The 25,000-nt window shown below is 47.4% G+C and overlaps 1 protein-coding gene, 1 long non-coding RNA gene and 1 pseudogene across 2 annotated transcripts; all 3 read right to left on the bottom strand.

Moving 5' to 3' along the window:
- Positions 1-881: 881 nt before the first annotated feature.
- LOC114687973 (paired immunoglobulin-like type 2 receptor beta) lies at positions 882-4,367 on the bottom strand (the record flags this gene model as incomplete). Its single annotated transcript, XM_028862605.2, has 4 exons — positions 4,360-4,367; positions 4,003-4,118; positions 3,301-3,687; positions 882-1,071 (listed from the first exon to the last, which is right to left on the bottom strand). Coding segments are annotated over exons 1-4 (701 nt in total), but the record flags the coding sequence as incomplete, so codon positions are not given.
- A 6,166-nt stretch (positions 4,368-10,533) lies between these two features.
- LOC119087104 lies at positions 10,534-14,372 on the bottom strand (annotated as a pseudogene).
- An 8,991-nt stretch (positions 14,373-23,363) lies between these two features.
- LOC114687967 lies at positions 23,364-24,868 on the bottom strand. The gene is made up of 3 exons (XR_005090544.1): positions 24,736-24,868; positions 24,487-24,518; positions 23,364-23,714 (listed from the first exon to the last, which is right to left on the bottom strand). It is a non-coding gene; the product is annotated as an uncharacterized LOC114687967 (long non-coding RNA).
- Positions 24,869-25,000: the final 132 nt, after the last annotated feature.

The following is a 25,000-nucleotide window of genomic DNA, read 5'->3' on the forward strand; positions in this document are numbered from 1 at the left end:
GAAGTGAGATGGCTGGGCAGAGAAAGGAATATAAGGCGTGAGGAAACAGGAACTCACTGTCCTGAGACTGAGGATTTCCTAGAGGTAAGAACTAGTGGCTGGCTTGTTCTAATCCTCTGATCTTTCAGCTTTCACCCCAATAACTGGCTCTGGGTTTTTAATTTTGTTATGAGAGGGACGCAAGGGATCTGGAGAGATGATTCCCTCAGGAAACCCTGCACAGGCAGGAGGACCTTGGGTTCTGTCCTGAAGGATCTTTCACCTATGTTTTTGAGACGGGTCTGTCGTTGGCTTCTCACTGATTGGGCAAGGCTGGCAGCACAGTCACTGTCAGGGATCCTACAATCTCTGCTGTTCTCGTGTCTGCCAACATGGCCAGCATTTAAGTGGGTCCCGGGGATGGAACCCATGTCCTTGTGTTCCTGGGTGAGCACTTTACCCACTGAGCTATGTCCTGGCTGTTGTGTAACTTCTCAGCACTGTTCTGTTTTTAGGGTACAGATCTTTCACCTCCTTTGGTGTAGCTTCTTTCCAGACATGTTCTTCTCATTTGTGGATTTATTATTCACCATGGTCTTAATTTCTATTTTAATACCATATCCTCAACTCAAATAGCTCTATTCAAGTTAGCAGTTACCCCAGAGGCACATGCATGTCCCTTCAATCCCTTAGTACAGGCTCTGTGTTCATCTGCACTTGATCCTCTGATTTCCAGCTGGGATTCTCAGGAAGGAGGTGCAGATTCAGTCCTGGGTGAGTTCAGCTTCTTTCTGTCCTTCTGTTCTCTGAACTCCGCCCTGCACAAGCTCGTCCTTCTCCATGTCCACAGCTGAGAAAACTCAGAGGGGAAGCTCAGGTGAGTCCTGTCCTGGACCACTTACCTTGGCTTCCACCAGAGGAAGACCATCAACACACAGACGGGGGTTATGAGCACAGCCATGGCCACCACCACCCCGACCGTGGCTCCCAGGTTCACAAGTGAAGGATTCCTCTGGTCCTCTGTGTCCTCCAGGCCAGCTGTGGTGACTGCAGAGGTGATGATGGAGGGGCTCTGCATGGTGGTCCTGATGGCTGGGGAGAGATGAGGAGTGAGCAGATCCCCTGGATGAGGGAGGGATGGGGTGAGTGTCACACCTTGTCTCCTCTGTGGGATGTGGGATGGGGACAGCGGTTAGAAATTCACAGAGGGGAACACATGCTGAAGGCTGAGACTCCAGGAGAGCAAGCTCAAATGTTCACTCTCCAACTGTCCTGGAGCTGTGTCCTCAGATTGTCATCTGGTCACAGACAACTAAGCCCCAGAAGTACAGCTGATTTTGACACAGATGTAGGTAACATGCCTATATGACTTAGTCCTCGGAGTGTTGGCTGTCTGTTGCCTCAGAACCCGAGTTTGATCCCGAGTAGTTATGTAAAGAGCTGGATGAACTTTTCATGGCCTTTAATCTTAGCCCAAGGGGCAGAGACAGGTGATCTTTGTGAGTTCAAAGCCAGCCTCGTCTATATATAAAATTTCACACCAAACAAAGTTGAGTGAGCTGTAATCCCATTACTGAGGATGTGGAGACAGGTGTCTCTGGTTCTCACAGGCCAGCCAGCCTAGACTACTTGGCAAACTTGAAACTAGTGAGAGATCCTGTCTCAAAAATAAGTGGATGACAATGAATATGTCCTCTAGGGTCCACATGCCCAGGAAGAAATGTGAACAGTCACAGACACAGACACAGACACAGAGACACAGACACAGACAAACACACACACACACACACACACACACACACACACACACACACACACACACACCTGAATTAACAGATCCACATGTTCACACACAGACAATAAATAAAACTGTATAGAAGAAAGTATGCAATTTTAGCCATAAGTGTGCAGCTCAGTACAGGGAAGAGTACACTCATTTGCTTTACAAACATCACTAAGGTTAATTTCCACATTTACTTATTTGGAAGCAGTAGACCAACAGTTCCCAACCTGTGGCTTGCTGCCCCACAGTGGTGAATATAAGAACATCCTGCATATCAATATTCATAATATGATTCATAACAGCAGCAAAATCACAGTTATGAAAATAATTTAGTGATGGGGGTTCACCACATCATGAGGAACTGTACTAAAGGGTCTCTGCATCAGGAAGGTTGAGAATCACTACTCTAGACCCAAGAAACAGCTCCTTTCTCTCCCTTCCCTGAGCCTTGGCAGCCGCTGGTTGACATTACATCAGGTAAACATGGCGGCCACACAGACTGTGCAGAGAACTGTGCTGTGGGCGTCCTCTCACAGGGTGGCTTAGTCCAGTCAAGAGCCTCTGCTGGATGTGGTGGCACCTGACTCTAATCTCAGCACTTTGGAGGCAGAGGCAGGTAGATTTCTGTGAGTTCCAGAACAATCAAGGCTACATGGTGAGACCCCATCTTATAAAAACTAAAACACCAAAATATAAAAAAAAGAGCCACAGAACAAGGTTATAATCTACCAGGAAATACACAGAGTCTCCCAGCTTCTGTAGGGCCCTGTGAAGGATAACAGTCACACAGTGTTCCACTCTGTTCCCAGTTACTTCTGCTGCAGCGGAGAGGCAGGGATCAGAAGACAGAGCAACCCATCATGAAACGGGGACGTTATTTCCCAAGAGCCTTGGAGCTTGTGTGGGAGAGGTGAGGGCAAGAGGGTAAGGAAGGAGAGAAGGGTAAGAAGGTAAGGAAGGGGGTTGGGAATGGAGGAGAGACAGGGAGTGGGTAAGGAGAGGTGAGGGATATGTGCTGGGGAGCTCGGAGGAGAAATGGGGGATGGTGGTGCTAGATGGCAGTGTACGGTTGGATGGTAGGACACCAAGAGCAACCAGTGAGCACCTGCTGTTTGTTCTGGGCTTAGGTTGGAGCTGTGTGGAGATGCTCCATACAGGAACTCATTGGAGCCCTGTCTCAGGACCAAGTGAGGCAGTTACAGCCTGGAGAAGTCAATCCACCTCCAGGTCATGTGGAAGGGGAAGTGTCCAGGACTGACTGCAGTGTTAGTTTGGTTCAGAAAGAGGGTGAACTAGAAGGGAGGGCCCACGCTGTGTTCTAGAGAGGGGTGGGGTTCTGTCTTAGCAGAAAATGACAGGCAAGGTTAGATGGGACAGCACATGCTTGTCACAACTACAAGGTAAAAATCCTGTTGGCAGAAGCCTGTGCAGAACCAAGTAAAAGGAGTATGAAAGAAATCTCAGAGTTGTGGAGCCTGAGGTGACATCTAGGGGACAAGGAAGCCAGAGACATCAAAGCCAGAGCCAGCGTGGCTCACCACGGATGATGGTCAGTTGAGTCCCAGGAATCGACTGAATATTATACACTCCTTCTTTTGTGTTCAGATGGACTCGGCAGAAGAACACTGTCTGGTCCTTCTCCTTCAAGTCCAGGATTCTGAGGACTCCAGATGTCTCAGGCTGTGTCCAGTTCAGGATGAGCCGGTTCTTGAAATGCTCATGTATGAAACGTGGGGTGGAGTTGTAGATAAATTCCCCATGGAAGTTCTTCCATCTCCAGAGAATCCTCATCTGTGGATCCTCTGCCAACTCCCAGGGGAAGTAGAAGGAGAAGGGGATCTCGATGGAGCCGCCCTGGACACCATAGAGGCGTGCTGGTTGGTTGACCCCAAAGGGTCTTTCTCTGTTGGATCCTGCTGAGTTACCTGGGAGGGATGGGGAGAATCTGAAGTCTCTTCAGGGAATGGAAAAGACAATACAGAATTTCCGACTCTTCACCTACAGTTGGGTGTGGGACACAGGCAAGGTCTGTCCTTATGTCCCACTGTCCCATATGGACAGGACAGACAAGGAAGTGTTGGACTGGACCCACTCTGAGGATGAGCTCTCTCTTGGGGCACAGGGCACCCTCTGGCTCCTCTAGCAGACCCCTGTCCACATGACAGCCTGCTCTTCCCAGCCCCACTGGCCCCTCTTGTGGTTGAGGCAGAGTCCCTGCTGACAAGGTCCCCACCACTCACCAGCTTGCAGACAAGCAGCTGACATCAGCAGAGGCAGGATCCAAGTGATGGCCTGATTCCCTCCCGGAAGTGAGACCAGCAGAGCCATCACAGAAGAGGAGCCCTGTGCAGGGACCCTGGGGTGCACAGGAGCCAGGAAGAATCAGGGAAAAATGACCCACATCCACAGGGGCTTCTTATGTGGAGAACAGATTCGGGTAGGAACTTCCCATCTCCACCTCCTTGTGACCAGCAACTTCCTTCATTATACTGGCTTCTTCCTTCCCACGGTGCAGAAGATCCGCCCTGTAGTCACTGACAGGATGGCCGTGCCCTTGAGCCCAGGCCCTGTTTTTGACAGGAAGATATGGAACTGACCTCACCATGCTGGGCTCTCCTCTCTTACATCTTGACCTCCTGTCGTATCCTATCCCATCCATTTCCATGTGGCCTGTAATAACTGTTTCCTCACCTCCAGATTTCCTCCACTACTTTGCTCTTGTGTCTTCTACCATGATGGTTGTCTGTCTGTTTGTCTGTCTATTTCTCTAATAACCTCAGGCACAGAAGTGGTCAGTTTCTGCTCACTTCAGACACAGCGAGGATGGAGGTGATGAGGAAACACATTCAGTCCCAGCCCTAGCTCGGTGTCCCCACCACCATCTGCTCTTTGTCCTCTTCTTGTCCTTCAGGGACTCTTCACAGCACCCGGCAGAACCAAGGCCCAGGGGACACTCTCACCCTGGCCTGCTCGCTGCTGCCGAGTCTGTAACTGCCCTGGGCTTCCTGGGTGATCGTCTCCCTCCCCTAGACAGTGACTCCAAAGCTGCTCCAGTTTCTGAAGGAGACTTTCTACATCCCACCAACCTCCACACACCTCAGAAGAGGATGCCATGGATCAAAGAAGCCCTGGCACATGTCATATGACTGCCACATGGCAGGTTGACTGGACTTCATCCCATCAAGGACTTGTAGTCCTCCACTCCACACAGACTTCAGCCTGTCTGCTCAATGCAGCCTCTGAACTCCCCTCAAAGGCCAGGGATATGCCGTGGGTTCCCAGGACACTGTTCCCATAAAGCACTTGAATGACTCCCTCTTGCTGTGGCTGTTTTAGAATCTTCTTTGGATGCAGTGGGCAAAGAAGGCTCAGAGCAGCAATGTGTCACTCATGACATGTTGCCTGCGACATCTCTGAGAGTGGACACACTGCCCTGTGACTAGGGTGGAGGTGTGAGAGTTGGGGGTAGAAGCTTTGGTGACCTTAGGGCTGGTTCTGCAGGAGGGTCATCCTACCCTTCCTCATGACATAATTCTCTCAAGTTTGTACCAGAGGAAGTGGCATCATTTTCCCTGAGTGACAGGTGCAGAGGCGACTTCCCATTTCCTTAGATTCCTGCACTGATTGCCTCTCCATGTTTCCCTGCAGGTGGCTGTGCAGCCGCCTCTGTCACATCTGCTGTCCCTGCCTTCCTCACAGTCCCCACAGTTCCCATGGTCCTCTGATCTCTTGATCTGAGCCAGGTACAAACACTCATGCCCTCACTCCCAGCAGTACATGGGCAAACTTCTGTATCCATCCATGCTGCCCTTGGAGACACAGATGCACAGAGTCTTTGGGTAAGTTGGCTCCAAATGGTTAGTAAGGAGAGGGAATGGGTCTATTGTACCTACCAGACACCCCCCTCCCCCGTTATTTAATAGCGTCTCATATATCTCAGGCTGGGCCTTGAACTTCCTATGTAGCCAAAGATAACCTTGAACTCCTACAGATCCTCCTCTCTGTCCTACCAAATACTGAGGGACATGTGTGCTGCTTCGTGCCCCTTTAGCTCCTCCTGGAGATAGAGCCCAGGGTTCTGTGCAGGTAAGCTCTCTTCCAGATGAACCCTGTCTTTATCCACAGGGAGGCCTTAGAGGGGGCTCTCCTGGTCATGACCACTCACCACCAGGCTTCATTTGTCCTTGCCTTACTGTCTGGGGTGTGTGAAATAGGTCACTGGATTGCTATATCTCTGCAGGAATGGCTGGACTTCATGAGACTACCATATCAGGTGTTAGACCCCAGCATTTTTACACAACAGGCTCTAGTAGGTTCTCTAAGACCCCGGTTCTGCTGCTTGTTCTCAGCTTTACTGCTGCCACCTGCTGGAGACTTAGTTCCAGGTCATGTTTCAAGTCCTCTGTTCTAATTTCAAGTCCTCTGTTGAATCCTCATAGGGACCTACTGAGGGATGATTTCTGTCCAGGATGCTGCAATCTGTCTCCTACAGTGCCAACTCCATTTCCCCCAATAGCAGTGACTGTGCCCTGCAGCCATGATGCTCTCACAGGGGTTGGGCACTTCCTGTGGAAGAGCAGCCTGAGGCTGTGGTGTGAACACATGGGGCTTCTGCACACACGTGACCATGGATGTGTCAAACTGCAGTGTTGGTCTTGGCTGCTATACAGATCATAGCATGTGTGTGTCCTGCCCCCACAGAATAAATAAGTAAAAGTAATTTAAACTATTAAAACCAAAGGTAGGCTGGGCATGACGGTGCATGTCTTTAATTCTAGCATTTAGGAGGAAGAGGGAGAGGCTAGTGGATCTCTGTGAGTTTGAGTGTATCCTGGTCTATATGTTCAATTCCAGGCCAGTAAGTGATATGTAGTGACCTCTTACCTAAAAATTAAATAAAACAAACAAACAAAAAACCCCAAATCAAAACAAACAAAAATACAAACAAAAACCTACAAAAAATAAAAATAAAACCGAGGTGGATGATATCCTGATTAGCAATGCCTGAGGTTGTCCTCTGGCTTCCACTTACATGAGCACAAATTATTTGCACACACATGCACTTGCACAAAGAACCGTACAAATTACACAAGGCACCTTTCACAGTCGATCTGCCATCACACGTTTACCCAGTCTTCATCCTGGCAGGCTCTGTGACTCTTCAGACTCCAGTTCCTGATGGTGTCCCCAGCATTCAGACTCTGATTTTATACCTAGGTGTGTTTTCCCATAACAGTGGTGGCAGAGAACAGGCTCAACCCTTCCTATTTCTGTGTGAACCATCCAATTCCAGTAACTTCCCTCAAATAACACACAGTGCAAGCTCTGTGGGTGTTGACCCAGCAGATATCATCATTGATGAAAATCTGTCCATCTGTCCGCCTTTCCTGTCATACCACCTATCCTCCCACTCCTTGATTTCTTTCCCCCAGGGACAACATACAGACCCTAGATGGAATCTCAGTGTCATATGTCCAGACTGTGTCCTGAGGAGAGTGGAGGAGATGATGCTAGAGAGAGGATGGCGGCTGGTGGTGTAGACAGGACACTCAGGCTGCACCTGAGACTTTACATTAGCACAGTTGCCCCGCCCCCATCTGACCTCTTCTTTCTCCCTAGGATGACATCATCATCTTCATCTCCCTCATGTGCTGCCAACCTCAGCATGAGCACCTCCCTGCACCCCTACCCAGGAGAACCTCAAGAAGAGACTCTATAGTGTGTCCTAAAGACCCAGTGAGTGGGGCTGGGTGATCATCTCAGTCACCTACTTCTCTGGTATGAAATCTCCCAGCTTCTGCTGATGCCAAGGCCAGGAACAGAAACTCACAAATCATTGAGTGGAGGTCACAGAAACTGAGAAACACACAGTTCCTTCTTCAACATTATATATGTTGCATAAAAAAACCCAAATACAAAATACAAACAACAACAACAACAACAAAACAACCCCAAAAACAATTTATGGTCACAAAATTAGTCTAACTGAATCCAAATAGAAAAATGGTGACATCTTCAAGTTCTCTGTCTCCATCTGAAAGTGAAGAAATGAATGATCTGCCTCCCCGACCTCTCTGTACTGTTTAGAGTTTCAGTTGACCTTGTTGTCTGTTTATTTCAAGACAAGGTCTCATGTAGACCAGGATGGCCTCAGGCTCAATTGGTGCTAATGAGAGCCTTCAATTCATGATCTTCCCATCACTACCTGTCCATGGTTGGGATTACAGGCATATTGGCATATCTTAGATTACATGGGCCTGTGAGGAAAGGAAGCCCAACATGGGATCCAATCAAGCCATGGTCTGTCACCTGAGTAGGAGCTTGGTGGGATTGAGACTCTGGCTAAGATGTCAGTGTCCAGGGACACAGGGAGAGAGGAACCAGGGTTCTGAGTGTGGACCATGGTCCCTGCCTCTATCTGTGTCCCCTGTCATGGACACAATTATGTCACTCTCTAAGAGGTCTCACATGGGGGGTCAAGAGAGACACTGAGATGGATTGTTGGGAGTAAGATATTTATTAAAAAGTGTTATTGATTGAATAGACACCGGAAACAGCACAGTAGGGCTCTCAGGACCAGAGACAGACAAATTGACATGTGTTCTGATGGGAGGAAATCAGAGCCCACAGGGCAGAAGTGGGGGTTCTCTTCTTGTACTTGTCCAAGGACAGGAAGTTTCACACACAAGCCTGCAGCCATGCTCCCTGATTCCCAGGCAGGAGGCAGGGAAGCGGGGAGATGCTGCATGTGTGACCACCACATGATGTAAAGTGACCTCCCTGGTGAGAGATCCTGGCCCCTGGAGTCTGTTAGCTGGGGACTAACAGACAATGTCTCAGCAGGTGCCTGTGGGTGACCCAGAGAGGAGGAGGACAATTTTCCAGAGTCAGTTTTCTTCTTGTACCATTTGGATCCCTAGAAATCAAACCCAGGTTATTGGGCTAGGCAGCAGGCACCTTTTCCACTGAGCTATCTTACTGGCTCACACAATTTTTTGTTCATAGAAATTCACGAACTTTAGATTGACATCTGTGGAAAAGGCATGAGACTGAACTAGATAGACCCCCTTCATACAGGAGACAGTTGTGTAGCCGGGTCTGTTTGAGGGTCCCTGGCAGTGTGATCAGGATCTATCCCTGGTGCATGAGGTGGCTCTCTGGATCTCATTACTATGGTTGGACACCTTGCTCACCCTTGAGACATGGGGGAGGGGCTTGGTCCTGTCTCAACTGAATGTACCAGGCTTTGCAGTCACCTCATGGGAGAACATACTCTTTTGTAGGAGGGAATGGGGGTGGTTGAGGGGATTAGAGGGGAGTGGAGGGGACAGGAGGAGGGATGAGAGGGAGTTCTGTGGTTGCTCTTCAAAATGAATAAAATATTTTTTTAAAAAAAATTTAGAAAATGTTATTATCATGATTTATCCTCTTGGGGAATCTCCTTTTTTTAATGATACAGCTTCTCACTGGCTTGGAACTCACAAATTTGGCTGGAGTATGTGGACAGCCAACCCCCATGTTTCTGAAAGGCTCTTGCTTGTCCAGCAAGGAGATTACATACAATTCCTGGCACCCCACAGGCTTATAATGTGGGTTCTCCAGTTCAAGCTCAGGTCCTCCTGCCTATGTGCTAGGCTTTTCTTAGTGAATCATCTCTCTTCTCCCTTGGATGCCTCTCATAACAAACTTCCCCACACAGGCCCTCAGCTGCTCCTTGCAATGACAGGCTCTCCCTGGCTGGGGTTCATCTTTAGTCTGCTGGCCTGTAGGAGAAGAAACAGTGTCAGTGTGGCAGCCATGCTGATCCTCCATCTGCCTCTCAGCTCTTCTCTGTGTTCAGACAACATCAGGAGCCCAGGGCAGCAAACAGCTCTGCAGCAGACATTCAGGGACAGCTCTGAGAGTCACCAGGACCTGAGGCTGGTCCTCAGCTGTCCTTCTGCACAGCACAGCCAATCAGAGGACAGCTCTCCTGGTCCTTTGCCCTTGTCCATGTCCTTCTCCCTCTGCTTCCTTCCCCTGCCTTGAACTCATGTCTCCTCCCTGCTTTCCCTGCTCTGCACTCACCACGCCTCCCTTTTGTCTCCCTTTGGCTCTCTAGCTTTCCCTGTGAGTGCAGGCTGCTGCCACCCTGCAGATTCAGTCTCAGGGTTCGAATCCCAGTCAGTCTTCTGCTGCCTCTCATGCTGCTGCTCTCCAGCTCTCAGATGCTCCTCTTAACTACTGGAGGGCTGAGCCCTTCTGAATCCCAGGGGCCACATCTTCAAACTTTATTTCTGCTCTCTGTTACACTCCACTCTCTGCTCATCTCTGCTCCTGTCCTGCACTCTTCTAGTCACCATGGCTTTATATCTGCTCTGAACACAGTCTACACTTGGCTCTTGTTTAGTGTGAGCACAAGGTCTCAAGGAGACCAGGTTAACCTGCAACTTCTCTGTATGTGCAGATGGCCTTCAAGTCCAGATCCTTCTGTCTCTATTTCTCAGATACTGAATTTAGAGATGTTCCCAGCTGTGTCCCCATATTTGTTTCTCAGAATCCTTAAGAATGTTAGAAGACAAGTAATTTGTCTTTACATAAATGCAATAGGAATTGAACAGGGATTGCATTGATTTCTAAATTCTTTTGCAGTATAAGTACTTAGAGTATACATCTTCCATTATGCAAATATCCTTACTTTTTTTTAGTACTTCCTTAAATTTTTTAAAAATTTGTATTTAGACTGTATATACATACATATATACATATATATGTATATTTGCATACACGCACACACATGAGGACGGCAGAGAACCATCTTGGTCATTGACCCGCACGATCTGAGACATCCCATATTCCCTTGATATCCTTAGGGGCAGGCTCTGTGTTCATCTGCACCTGATCAGCAGGTCTCTAAAGAAAGTAGGAGACCATTCAGTCCTTGTTTAATTAAGTCACATTCCTGTCCTTCTGTTCTATTTACTTTTCCCTGCACCTGTTTACCTTTCTCCATGTCTCACAGCTGAGAAACTCAGATGGGAAGCTCAGGTGAGGCCTGTCCTGGACCACTTACCTTTTCTTCCTCCAGAGGAAGATCATCAATACACAGATGGGGTTATGAGCACAGCCGTGGCCAACACCACCCCGACCGTGGCTCCCAGGTTCACAAGTGAAGGATTCCTCTGGTCCTCTGTGTCCTCCAGGCCAACTGTGGTGACTGCAGAGGTGATGATGGAGGGGCTCTGCATGGTGGTGCTGATGCCTGGGGAGAGATGAGGAGTGAGCAGATCCCCTGGATGAGGGAGGGATGGGGTGAGTGTCACACCTTGTCTCCTCTGTGAGATGTGAGATGGGGAACAGCTGTTAGAAGTTCACAGAGGGGATCACATGCTGAAGGCTGAGACTCCAGGAGAGCAAGCTCGAATATTCACTCTCCACCTGTCCTGGAGCTGTGTCCTCAGATTGTCATCTGGTCACAGTCAATTATGCCATAGAAATACAGTTGTTTATCACAGATGTAGGTAACATGCAGACATGTCTCAGTTCACAGAGTGTTGGCTACTTGCTGCCTCAGAATCGAGTTTGATCCCTAGTAGTTATGTAAAGAGCTGGATGAACTTGTCATGGCCTTTAATCTTAACCCACGGGACAGAGGCAGGAGATCTTCATAAGTTCAAAGCCAGCCTCATCTATAAGTAGAGCTCCACACCAAAGAGGGCTAGTGAGCTGTAATCCGAGCCCTGAGGATATGAAGACAGGAATGTCTCTGGTTCTCGCTGCCCAGCCAGCCTTATCTACTTGGCAAACTTGAAGCTAGTGAGAGACCCTGTCTCAAAATAAGGGAAGGACACCTGAAGTTGTCCTCTGGCTTACATATGCACATGAAGAAATATGAACATTAACACACACACACACACACACCTGGAGAAACAGGCTTACATGTTCACACACAGAGAATACATAAAAATATATAACAGAAAATGCATAATTTTAGCCATAAGTGTACAACTCAGTGCAGGAGAGTGCATTCATTTGCTCTACAAAAATCACTGTTATTAATCCACAAATTACCTATTTGGAAACACTAGACCAACAGTTCCCAACCTGTTGTTTGCTATCCCCAGAGTGGTGAATATAAGACATCCTGCATATCAGACATTTACAGTATGATTCATAACAGTATCAAAATCACAATTATGAAAGAGGAATGAAAATAATTTTATGTTGTAAGGTGGTCATCACAACATGAGGAACTGTATTAAAGAGTCTCTGCATTAGGAAGGTTGAGAATCACTACTCTAGACCCAAGAAACAGCTCCTTTCTCTCCCTTCCCTGAGCCTTGGCAGCTGCTGGTTGACATTACATCAGGTCAACATGGCGGCCACACAGACTGTGCAGAGAACTGTGCTGTGGGCGTCCTCTCACAGGGTGGCTTAATCCAGTCAAGAGCCACTGCTGGATGTGGTGGCATAGGCCTCTAATCTCAATACTTGGGAGACAGAGGCAGGTAGAATTCTGTGAGTTCCAGAACAACAAGGGCTAAATGGTGAGACCCTGTCTTATAAAAATTAAAATACTAAAATATAAAAAAAGAGCCACAGAGCAAGACTGTGATCAACAACTAAGCACAGAGAGTCTCCCAGCTGCTGCAGGGCCATGGAAGAGCACAGGGGTAACAGTCACAGAGTGACGAGGCTAGACCTCAGTGCTCCCTGTGCACGGGACTGCAGTTACTTCTGCTGCAGAGGAGAGGCAGGGAGCAGAAGACAGAGCAGCCACATCATGAAAATGGGGACATTATTTCCCAAGGCCCTTGGAGCTTGTGTGGAAGAGTTGAGGGCAAGAAGGTAAGGAAGGAGAGAGGAAGTTGTGAAAGTGGAGGAGACAGGGAGTTGGGTAGAAAGAGGTGAGGGATGTGTGCTGGGGAGCTAGGAGGGGAAATGGGGGACTGTGGTGCTAGAAGGCAGTTGACAGTGGGACTGGAGGACTCCAAGAACATCCAATGGGCACCTGCTGTTTGTTCTGGACTTAGGTTGAGCTGTGTGGAGATGCTCCATACAGGGACTCAGGGGAGCCCTGCCACAGGACCAAGTGAGTCAGTTACAGCCTGGAGAAGTCACTCAGTTGAGGTCCTGGAGAAGTGGCCTGGCCTGAGTGTTAGTTTGGGACAGGTAGGGGGTGAACTCTCGGGGGGGGGGGAGCTGAATCCTAAATAGGGCATAGGTTTCCATCTTAGAAGAAAATGACAGACAAGGTCAGAGGAGGCAGCAAAGAGTTGTCACAACAGCAATCTGTTTGCAGAGGCCTGGCAGAGCCAAGGGAAAGGAATATGAAAGAAAGCTCAGAGTTATGGAGCCTGAGGTGACATCTAAGGGACAAGGAAGCCAGAGACATCAAAGACAGAGCCAGGGTGGCTCACCATGGGTGATGGTCAGCTGGGTCCCTGCAACTGACTGCAAACCCTTCATGCCTTCTGTTGTGTTCAGTTGAATTTTGCAAAAGTACTTTGTCTGGTCCTTCTCCTTCAAGTCCAGGATTCTGAGGACTCCGGATGTCTGAGGCTGTGTCCAGTTCAGGAAGAGCCGGTTCTTGAAATGCTCATGTGTGTAACCTGAGGAGGAGTTGTAGATAAATTCCCCAAGGAGGTGTTGCCATTTCCAGAGAATCCTCATCTGTGGATTCTGTGCCATCTCCCAGGGGAAGGAGAAGGAGAAGGGATCTCGATGGAGCCGCCCTGGACACCTGAAAGGTTTGTTGGTTGGTTGACTCCAAAGGTACTTTTATTCTTGGATCCTGCTGAGTTACCTGGGAAGGATGGGGAGAATCTGAAGTCTCTGCAGAGAATGGAAAGGACAACTCAGAGCTACCTGATCCTTGACCCACAGGCAGGTGTGGGACACAGGGCAGGACTGTCCCTATGTTCCACTGTCCCATATGGACAGGACAGACAAGGAAGGGTTAGACTGGACCCACTCTGAGAATGAGTCTCTCTAAGGACAGTCTGTCTCTCTGGCTCCTCTAGCAGACCCCTGTCCACATGACAGCCTGCTCTTCCCAGCCCCACTGGCTCCGCCTGTGGTTGAGGCAGAGTCCCTGCTAACAAGGTCCCCACCACTCACCACCTTGCAGCCACGCAGCTGACATCAGCAGAAGCATGATCCAAGTGATGGCCTGATTCCCTCTAGGAAGTGAGACCAGCAGAGCCATCAGGAAGGAGAGGAGCCCTATGCAGGGACCTTGGGGTGCTCAGGAGTCAGGAAGAATTGGGGTCAAGGGGCCCACAACCCCTGAGTTCTTCTCATGTGGAGGACAGATGGAGGAGGACCTTCCCATCTCCACCTCCTTGTGACCAGCAACTTCTTTCATGATTCTGCCTTCTTCCTTCCCACGTTGCAGAACATCCTTCCTTGTGGTCACTGACAGGATGACAGTGCCCTTGAGCCCAGATCCCATTTTTGCCAGGAAGATATGCAATTGACTGTAGACGAAATTCTAAACAGTCTTATTAAATAAGAAACACAGAGCCAAATACAGAGTTAAAACCTAAGAAATCAGAACAAAAGCCACGACTACCTTTAGCATACCACTCGCTGTTATCCTTCCCCTGAGAGAGAGACCTTCTTCCTGTGTGTGTTGTCTTTTATTGCTTTCCTGTTCTGCCTTCTCATTGGCTCTAAGCCCAGGCACATGACTTCCTCGTCACTGCCTGTCTATACAGACCTCCTGGTCTCTATAGTTGGTACTGGGATTAAAGACTCAAGGGTCACCATGCTTGGCTGTGTCCTTGACCACCCAGAGACTCTGCCTGCCATGTGATTGGATTAAGGGCAAGGGTACCACCACCACCTGACTTCTATTTCTGGCTCACTAATGACCTCTGATCCCCAGGCAAGCTTTATTTATTAACATACAAATAAAATCATATTTCAGCACAATTAAAATATCAACACCTTTCCCCTATTATTCTAATAAAAAGAAAAAATTAGAAAAAGTTATAACTAATATAAGAAAAACTATATATAAAAGTACAATAACTATATACAATATATACAAGCAATAAATGCCTAAACAATGTCTAATCCATTTGCATTTGATGAACTCAGAGAAAATATTCCATTATCTATCCTATGTTGGTAAGTCCAAAATGTAACTGATTCACTTTCTATTAACTTATATTACTAACAGAGAACTATCTTATAATGTATTCCAAATTTATACACTTTACACATCTTAGTGAGTTTCTTTTGTGAAATTCTTAATAAGGAAAACTATAACTATCTAATCTACAACGCCATCAGAGACCCAAGAAGGGAATTATATTACCTAAAAAAACAGGAAGTGCATGTAACAGCTTCCAAAAAAAATGTGATTTGACAGAAACAGCCAGCTGCCTGGACAGTCACCCGAGATTTCTCCGCAATATTGGGCATCATCTTCAGCCTATAGGCTTAGCGTATCTGACAGACTCAATTGTGAAGTAGATGTACACAAGGCCTACAGTTCGACCTCACATTTGGTGAGAGTAGTTCATGTACCAGAAACACCTGAATTCCACTAGTGTCCTATCATGATTCAGGATTTTAAATTCTGGAAATTGTTGATGATTTTGAAATTCAGCTGTCCATTCTTCTTGGCTTGTGGTTGTGGCTTTAGCAACAGGCATCCTCTGAGGCCAGACAATATGGCACCATAACTGAAGTGGCCTTTGTAATCCGGAAAAGGTACAGTGCCCCTTTCTTCTAAGGCAGCTGAACAGGCAGGGGACCGATGGCTTCTGGTGTGCAGTGGAACAGTAGCTGAAACAGTTATTCTTGAAAGAGTAATTAAGCTGACTGAGTCTAACCTCTCAATGGTAGACTGGCATTTAATAAAAGAGATGAAGCCACCCACAAGCTGAGAAGAGTGGGATGCGGAGAAGAATGGGATGCTGAGATGAAGCTCAGAGCAGCAATGTGTCACTGATGACATATTGCCTGGAACATCTCTGAGAGTGGACACACTGCCCTGTGACTGGGGTGGTGGCGTGAGAGGTTGGGGCAGAGGCTGTGGTGACCTCAGGGCTGGTTCTGCAGCAGGGTCATCTCACCTTTCCCCATGACATGGTTCCATCAGCTCACTGTAGGACAAGAAGACAAGATTGTACCAGAGGAAGAGGCATCATTCTCCCTGAGTGACATGTGCAGAGGTGACTTCCCATTTCCTTAGATTCCTGCACTGATTGCCTTCTCCATGCTTCCCTGCAGGTGGCTGTGCAGCCGCCTCTGTCACATCTGCTGTCTCTGCCTTCCTCACAGTCCCCACAGTTCCCATGGTCCTCAGATCCCTTGACCTGAGCCAGGCACGAACTCTCACGGCCTCACTCCCAGCTACACAAGGACATTTCTGTATTCATTGCACCTTTAGCCTGATCATGGGACAGAATTTTTTTTTTTCAAGACAGGGTTTCTCTGTGTAGTTTTGGTGCCTGTCCTGGATCTCACTCTGTAGACCAGGCTGGCCTAGAAATCACAGAGATCTGCCTGGCTCTGCCTCCTGAGTGGTGGAATTACAGGCTTGTGCCACCACCGCCCAGCAAGGCACAGAATCTTAAGGATGAATTGGCCACAGTTTTACAGTCAGTCAGGACAGGGGACAATGCCATTGTACTTTTCCTAGGGTTTTTTCTTCTTTTTTTGGCAGGCAGTGGTGTCTCATATAACCCAAGCTGGGCCTTGAACATGCTATGTAGCCAAGAATGGCCTTGAACTCCTACAGATCCTCTTCTTTGTCCTCCCAAGTGCTGGGTGACAGATGTGCTTCGTTTGTGCCCCATTATCTCAGGCTGGATATTGATCCTAGGGTTCCGTGTGTGCCAGGCAGGTAAGCACTCTACTAGATGAACCACATCTTTATCCTCAGTGAGGTCTGAGAGTGTGTCCTCCTGGTCATTAGTATTCACCTCCAGGTCTTACTGGCTTTGCCCTACTGTATGGAGTCTGTGAATAAAACTTCAACAATTTCTATGTCACCAAGGAGGGGCTGGACCTGATGAGGTGGCCATGTCAGGTGCTGGTCCCCAGCCTTTTTACACAACAGGGTCTGGTTGGTTCCCCAGGACCCCAGCTGCCCCTTGTGCTCAGCCTCACTGCTGCCACCTGCTGGACCCTGAGTCCCAAGTCACGGGCTCTGTTCTAGTTTCAAGTCCTCAGTTGAATCCCCATAGAGACTCTGCTGTGGGATGATTTCTGTCCAGGATGCTGTAAACAGTCTCCTGTAATGCCAACCTTGTTTCACCCAACAGCAGTGACTGGGCCCTGGAGCCATGATGCTTTCACAGGGGGAGGGGCACTTTCTGTGGAAGAGCAGCCTGGAACTTTGATGTATACACATGGGACTTTTGTATACATGTAAGGCCATAAAATACCTCTTTGGTTCTGCAGAAAGAAGATCAAGTGTCTTATCTTACTGCAGAACCATTTTAGTTAATACATTCATCAATTGACAATTCTGAATTTATTTTTCTCATATGTTAATGGCCATATAGTGAGCCATTTTGCCCCCTATGCCAGGGATTTTCTTTTTGACCCAGAATTTCAACCTATTTTGGGAAGGGAGCATGAGACATCCTATTCTCTTCTGGAACTGCTTCGAGCTGACACTGAGGTGTTGTTGTCAGGGCCCAGAAATGTCGAAAGGCTAGTCAAAGGCTGGGCAATGGGGCATTTGTCAGGAGCTTGTGGTTATCTGACCCAGCTGTTGAGACAGGGATCAATCACATTGGCTGTGCTGGTCCACATCTGCTCTCCACAAGTCCAGAGATCACAGTCACTGTGGCAGTGTAGTCAGCAACTGAAGCTTGGAGGTGACTGCCAGCCAAGTGGAAACCTGTTGAGACAAATTGAAACTAGGAACAGAAGTTAAAATTGTGAACTTATTTGGAAGTTTCAGCCCCATAATCTTAGTAATTGGGAAGGTCAGGAGTCCCAACACCAGGAGAGAGAAAAATACCATCCTTAGAAATAGACAAGTGTGGAAAATTTAAGCTGAACTTATATGGAGTCCTTTTTACCTCCATTTAGAGCATCCAGTTTTTGTGACACTTTTTAATCCTCTGAGGCCTATATGAATTATCTTACAAAATGCCATAAAAGTTTTAGATGCATTAGTATTACTAATCTGTACTGAAATCCATGTCATAGACAAAGCAGATAATGGGATCTGTAAAACAGCAGAAGTAAACTCATACCTTTTATGAGTCCAAGCAAAAACTACAGATTTGGGTTAAAAACATGTACATTTTCCTTCTGTCCAGAGAGCCAGGTGTAGATTAGACAGAGATTTCTTTACCTTGATGACAAGCACTTTTAAGTTTATATTTAATTATATATAATTTATATTTAAGTTAATATTTAACTTAATTTATATTTAAGTTATTATTTATATTGATAACAAAAATAAATCTAAAACGTTGAGCTTGTTACTGAATAGTAAGTAGTCACTATTCTACCAGCTTATCAGAACTCTATTAAATGTTAAGCTCTGACCTTTTATGTCATAGAAGGGGAAAGTGATCTGAAACATTTCTCATAATCTAAATCATTCATTTATATCTTCACACCTTGCATTTATATCTTAATTCATTTTCTGAGATCCTCAAAGCATATATGCTTTTGTATCCTCAGACCTTTATATATTTAAAAATATTCTTAGACCCTTAAAACTTGCCTAGACATTTATATCTTCAGACCTTTTTTTCAGACCCATATTAAACCTTTATGACTTATTTCAACACTCATTTCTTAGAACATTTTCTTAAAAATGAGCTAATAAGCTGGCTATAGCCTTGTAGAAGAATCTGGTTGTCTGATGTTGTCAAGCTGACAAAGTTATAGCCAGTCTAGCCATCAATACTATCAGAGATCTTAGAAGGATAAAATTATGCCTGAGTGAAGATGAAGCAGCTTCTGAATCTATTAAAAATGACAGGGACCATTCCATTCCCAGTTAGCCATCCCCAGGTCTCCATAGCGGTGGAGGCAGAAGTATCAAAACAGCATAAATCTTCAGCCCCAAGTCCCATAAGGGGAGAGTTTTTTGTTTGGCAGAAGGACAAGGGGAAAGCTGACCTTATTTGTCTAGGCCAAAGGGGTGTAATCAATTCCCCAGTGTCCTGCTGCTTGTCCACAGTCTGGCCTGTGTCCTGAGGCAGGTGTTGCATCAGGGCTTCTTGCCCTGTGGTCAGCATTGCCATAATCCAAGTGGAGACATTGTGGTGCCCAATAATCTTCTTTGGAGACCTTGAGTCACTGCTAGGATCTGGGAGTCTCTGATATAATAAGATTTTTAATCAAGATTTTAAATGCCATATTCTGCAGATCTCTGAAGTATGAGGGCTGTCCGGGTATATCTGAATAGACAAACATTGTTTCTAGTGACTTGTTTTAAGCTCAACCCTGAAAACACTTGCAAGGGACTAAGTAAAGCTCATACCTATCATTAATCACATCAGTCCCATAGCCTTATAAATTTAAATATTTTTAAAAGTGTTCTTAAAGAGGTTAAAGTCTCTCAAAAGTTTTCTTGCAGTATCAAAAATAAAGTACTCTCTTTTACTTCAAGAGGAAGAAAACATGGCAAAACCATAATCAGTATAAGGTAAAACCAAGCTCCAAAGTGCCCACAATCCCAAAGTTCAACATCTGGGATTCATTCACAATCCTTTTGATTGTTTAACTTAGAGGTTTGGCCTAAATCATTTCTTGACCCCATCCTTGGCAGCATATACATAGCTTGCCTTCTGTGAGAGTCATCAGGTCCTGAGGAGAGTCCTCAGCTGTCCTTCTGCACAGCACAGCCAATCAGAGGACAGCTCTCTTGGTCTTTTGTCCCTTGTCCATTTCCTTCCCCCTCTGCTCTTTTCCCCTGCCTTGAACCCATGTCACCTCCCTGCTTTCCCTGCTCTGCACTCACCACACCTCCCTTTTGTCTCCCTTTGGCTCTCTGGCTTTCCCTGTGAGTGCAGGCTGCTGCCACCCTGCAGATTCAGCCTTAGGGTTGGAATCCCAGTCAGACTTCTGCTGCCTCTCAGGCTGCTGCTGTCCAGCTCTCAGATGCTCCTCTTACCTGTTGGAGGGCTAAACCCTTCCCAAAACCTGGGCACTTCCCATATGTGATGCATATACATTCAGGGAAAACACCCATATACATAAAATTAAGTTAAATCTTTGTTTTGAAAATGCGAGCAGCATCAGGCTATAGTGAAATATCATACCTTTTCAAAACTGAATTTTATCTGGCCTAAGCTTTTGTAGATCTTATACTCGCTGTCACAATCCCTGTGAGTTCATATGTCCGACTGCCCTGGTTTGTTCAAAAAATACTGTTTCCACCACCTCTGGCTCTTATACAGTCTTTTGCCCTGACTCCCCTCTTTTTCAAAGATCCTTGAGCCTTGGGTAGAGGGGTGTGGTAAGTCCCGATGAGGACTGAGATGCCACAGTCTCATTCTCAGGACATTGGCCAGTTGAGTGACTCTGTTAATTGTCACCTGCTGCAAGGAGAAGCAGCTCTGACAAGGTTGAGAGATGCACAGATCTGTGGGGACAGCAGTGAAGTTGTTAGAATCACTTTAATTCTATGTCCATTAAGTAGAGGATGGGAGTGGATTTTCCTTAGGGCCAAGGATTGTCACACACAGGTTCTTGGACCCTTTAACAGTGCCAGGTCTGGGTTCCGTCTCATGGAATGGGCTTTAGATTTTTGACATTTTATTTATATTATTTAATATATATCTTTAAAATGTTTATGTGTATGGGTGTTTTGCTTGCATATATATCTGTGCACCACATGCATGCTTGGTGCTCACAGAGGCCAGAAGAGGGTGTCATTGTGGTGAGCCATAAGAATATGTGGAATATAATGAGTCCAGCAGTATATAATAAACTATACCTTGACAGATCAAGGGTCCTTCAAGTGATAACCATTTATCATGGAATATTTGGTATTATTCAGCTTCAATATTCAGCTGCTCCTTGTGATGAATTTCTTGTGCTCATAATTCCCATAGAACGTGTGTGAGCATCCTGCTCAGTCCTATTTTGGGTAAGTTCACATCGGCAGGACCTTCTGCCTCTGAGCTCCCTGTTCTCCTTTAGCCATTGAGTTGGGTGTCTGACGTCTATAAATTTCCCCTTTAGCTAGGGCCAGCCCCAAACAAAGCACTGAAGGACTGGGAGGGGACAGAATAGCTGAGACTGTCCCTTGCCTTCAGGCCTAGTGGCACTCCAGAGCAACTGACTGAGAACAAAGGAGGGTTTTACATGTCTAGGTAGTGCGAAAGGTGAAACAGGATTCCTGGGAGACAGAATCTCATGGCCAGAGAGAAGGGAAGAAGGCAGAGATTCTGTAGAGGGCAAGGCAGATCTTCTGGAGTGTTTCTCAGAGCCAGGAGTAAGGAGCTAGGAAGGAGAGATGGAGGATGAAGGAACGGGATGAAGCTGAGGTGAAAGCATAGGAACTTACTAAAACTAGGAGGACAGGAACAATAGGTACAGAGAGGTGGGGCCCCGTCATCTTTCTGGAGACTTCAAATTCACAGAACAGCCACTATATTAAATGTCGAGGTTTAGGCAGTGGTAGCACATGCCTTAAACCGTAGCATTCCAAAGGCAGAGATCCCTTTGTATCTCTGTGATTTCAACACTGTAAACAGAGCCAGGCAGTAGTGACAGACACCTTAATCCCAGCACTTGAGATCTCATGTCTTACTTGGGAAAGACACATGCCTTTAATCCCAGGAAGTGATGGCAGGGACATAAGGCATGAAAACCAGGAACTAGAGGTTTTTTTTTTTAAAAAAAAAAAAAACTTTTAGGCTTTTGAGCAGCAGTTCAGCAGAGATCCATTTTGATGAGGACTCAGAGGCTCCCAATTTGTGGAAATAGGATCGGCTGAGAATTTGGTGAGGTGATGTTAGCTGAGGCTTTTCTGCTTCACTCATCTTTCTAAGGCTTTAACCCAAATTTCTGTCTCCATGTTTTTTATTTAATAAGACCATTTAGAAATTCATCTACAGAGAGGAACTGAATGTGAGGATGGAGCTGAAGCTGTGCAGAGAGAATTTTGTCATAGAGGAATAAAGTAAATGGACAAAGAGGTTGGTGAATCTAGATTCATTACTCTGATGTTGGTAGTGGCTCTTCTGGGCCCATGGGAAGAATATTATTAAGGCTGATCCATGAATAATATTAGAGAGTCATATCCTCTGGAACTGGAGTTACAGGTGGTTGTGAGCCACCATGTGGGCACTGGAAATTGAAATCCAGTTCTCTACAAGAGCAGCAAGTTGTTTTAACTGCTGAGCCGTCTTTCCAGCCCCTTGACATTTCAGATACAACTGTACTAAGTAAGGCTCAGAAGTGTTCAGATTTGTTCAAGACCCATGTTGAACATACTGCTACTACAAGGCTGGAGTCCAAGTGTGACCTGAAAGCCCATGTTCCGAATTCTGAGGAAGACAATCCTTTCAGATGCTTTAAAGATAAGAATCAAGAAATCTTGCTTGTAAAACATCAGGATAGGTTGACTTAAAGGGACTCTCAACATGTCCTTTCTTCTCTTTTGGAGCTAAAAAAATAAATAAAGAGGCCAGGCCGTGGTGGCACACACCTTTAATCCCAGCACTTGGGAGGCAGTGGCAGGTGGATCTCTGAGCTTGAGGCCAGCCTGGTCTACTGAGTGAGTTCCAGAATAGGCTCTAGAGCTACACAGAGAAACCCTGTTGGGAAAGAAATGTTTCTAAAAGGAAGGCCTCAGTGACCACTTACCCGAGGAGAAGGAAATTAAAATTGTATCAAGTGCCCTACCACACCAGCTCCACTTGGGACTTGTCCATTGCGAAAGGAAGGTCCTGGGCCTCAGGAGCCCCTGACACAGGAGGCAGCAAGTTTCCCCCTGAAGATGATGGTTCCAGTGACCTGGACTTGGAACAACTCATGGAAGACATTGGAGAGGCAGAGGAGAGAGGGGAGTCGCAGCAGAGGGATGGCTCAGAAGAGTTCCTGGCGGGCCTCTTTGAGGAGTAGTGTGCTCTGGACCTTCTACTGCTAACTGCCTCTTAGTGATCCTGAGCAGATGTTGAATGTTGGGGTTGGTGACCTGCTCCATGTTTCAAGTCAGAGCTGTGCATCCTGGGTAATAAAGCAGGTCTCTGGGTCCACTGCTTAGGCTGTGCTTTCTTTCATGTCGCTATGGCAACCTGCTTTCTCTGGAGGGTGTAGGAGGCTGGGGACAGCAGCAGGACCCAGGCCTGGGGGAACCTTCAGAAAAGCATCTCTGTGGTCCTGACTCCCCGACTTTCTGAGAGTGACATGGCCTTAGGAAAGCATAGTGACCATCTGGTGTTTAGTTCCCTGTCTCACACCATTTACCTAGGGTTGTGGCTGATGTCCAGTGTGGTGGTCCATGGGAACCAGTCACTGTGTACTGGTTATTACCCTTCCAGATGTGGGTGTACATCGTGTAGACTGGCTGCCAGCATTTGGGGCATCCCCTGCCTTGGGCAGCCAGAAAAAAAGTGATAGAGGAGAGGATCTTAGAGGGCCAGAAGTTAAGGGTCACATGAGTGACTCTTAAATAGATTCATTTAGGAAAATTCTGTGGATTGTTTTATTTTTGTGAGAAAGGTTCAGGAAGTTAGAAAAGGGAACTGGGAATTTCTGAGCTCAAACGCCCTGACATGTGGATTTCTGTCTCTGGCCATGGATATCAGTGACCCATGAGATTTTGTCTCTGGCTGTGGTATCAGTGGAAGCTGGGAGTCTTCCCACTAGAAACACAGGTGACTCTGAGATCGTCACCCAGACCCACTCATTTGGTCTTTACGATGGAGTACACAGTCTCTTCCTGGGGGTCTTCATGGATGGGCTGGCAGGGTGGTGTTCCTGGGGAGGCTGTGCTTGAGAGGGCAATGGAGGCGTACACGATGTTGTTATCCTGTGGGGACAAGAGGTTGGATGGCAGCAGTGCAGCTGTGGCCACCATAAAGCAGCAGCTGCAGCCTGAGTGTCCTGTCACACCTGCAGCAGCTGCAGCCTGAGTGTCCTGTCACACCTGCAGCAGCTGCAGCCTGAGTGTCCTGCCCACACCTGCAGCTACAGCCTGAGTGTCCTGCCCGCACCTGCAGCAACTGCAGCCTGAGTTTCCTGCCCGCACCGGCAGCAGCTGCAGCCTGTGTGTCCTGCCCACACCTGCAGCAGCTGCAGCCTGAGTGTCCTTTCACACCTGCAGCAGCTGCAGCCTGAGTGTCCTATCCCACCTGCAGCAGCTGCAGCCTGTGTGTCCTGCTCACACCTCCAGCAGCTGCAGCCTGAGTGTCCTTCCCACACCTGCAGCAGCTGCAGCCTGAGTGTCCTGCCCACACCTGCTGCAGCCTGAGTGTCCTGTCCACACCTGCAGCAGCTGCAGCCTGAGTGTCCTGCCCACACCTGCAGCAGCTGAAGCCTGAGTGTCCTTTCACACATGCAGCAGCTGCAGCCTGAGTGTCCTGCCCACACCTGCAGCAGCTGCAGCCTGAGTGTCCTGTCACACCTGCAGCAGCTGCAGCCTGAGTGTCCTGCCCACACCTGCAGCAGCTGCAGCCTGAGTGTCCTGCCCCACCTGCAGCAGCTGCAGCCTGAGTGTCCTGCCCTTCCTGCAGCCTCCACCCTTCTGCCTCCTTCTTCAACATCTCTTTAACTTCCCTCAGGCCTGAGTCTGAGTGGCTTACCTTGGGGTTCTCTTTGGGGTCCATATATTGTCCTAGAGAAAAAAGAACATGGAGTGCTGAAGTCAAGATGTGACAGGGAGGGAGACAGATGGCTGGAAGTTCCAACAGTGAGTTGAGGACATTGGTTACATGGGAGGGACAGGGTGGAGAAAGGAAGGGAGAAAATACAGAGGGATGCTCATGTAAGTGTGGGGTCTTGGGAGAAGAAGGCAGAGCCAGGTGTGGAAACAGGAAGCTGGCAGAATTTACCTTCAGGTTCAACATTGTCAGTGTTTTCAATGAGGTCCCTGCACAGGAACAAATGGACAACATATCAGAATCTGGACAGGAAAGGGTTAAGACATCAGGTGCTGGGCTGCTGAGGTGGCTCAGTTAGGTTAGTAAGTGTCACATAAACAGGAAGTCCTGATTGCAGTCCCAGGACCCACAGGATGCTGGATGCTGGAGAAGCAGAGACAGGCAGATACATCCCTGGAGTTCACTGGCCTGGACTAACTGATGAGCTCTAGATTCA

Source organism: Peromyscus leucopus, unplaced genomic scaffold, assembly GCF_004664715.2.
Source record: "Peromyscus leucopus breed LL Stock unplaced genomic scaffold, UCI_PerLeu_2.1 scaffold_1295, whole genome shotgun sequence".
Lineage (NCBI taxonomy): Eukaryota > Metazoa > Chordata > Mammalia > Rodentia > Cricetidae > Peromyscus > Peromyscus leucopus.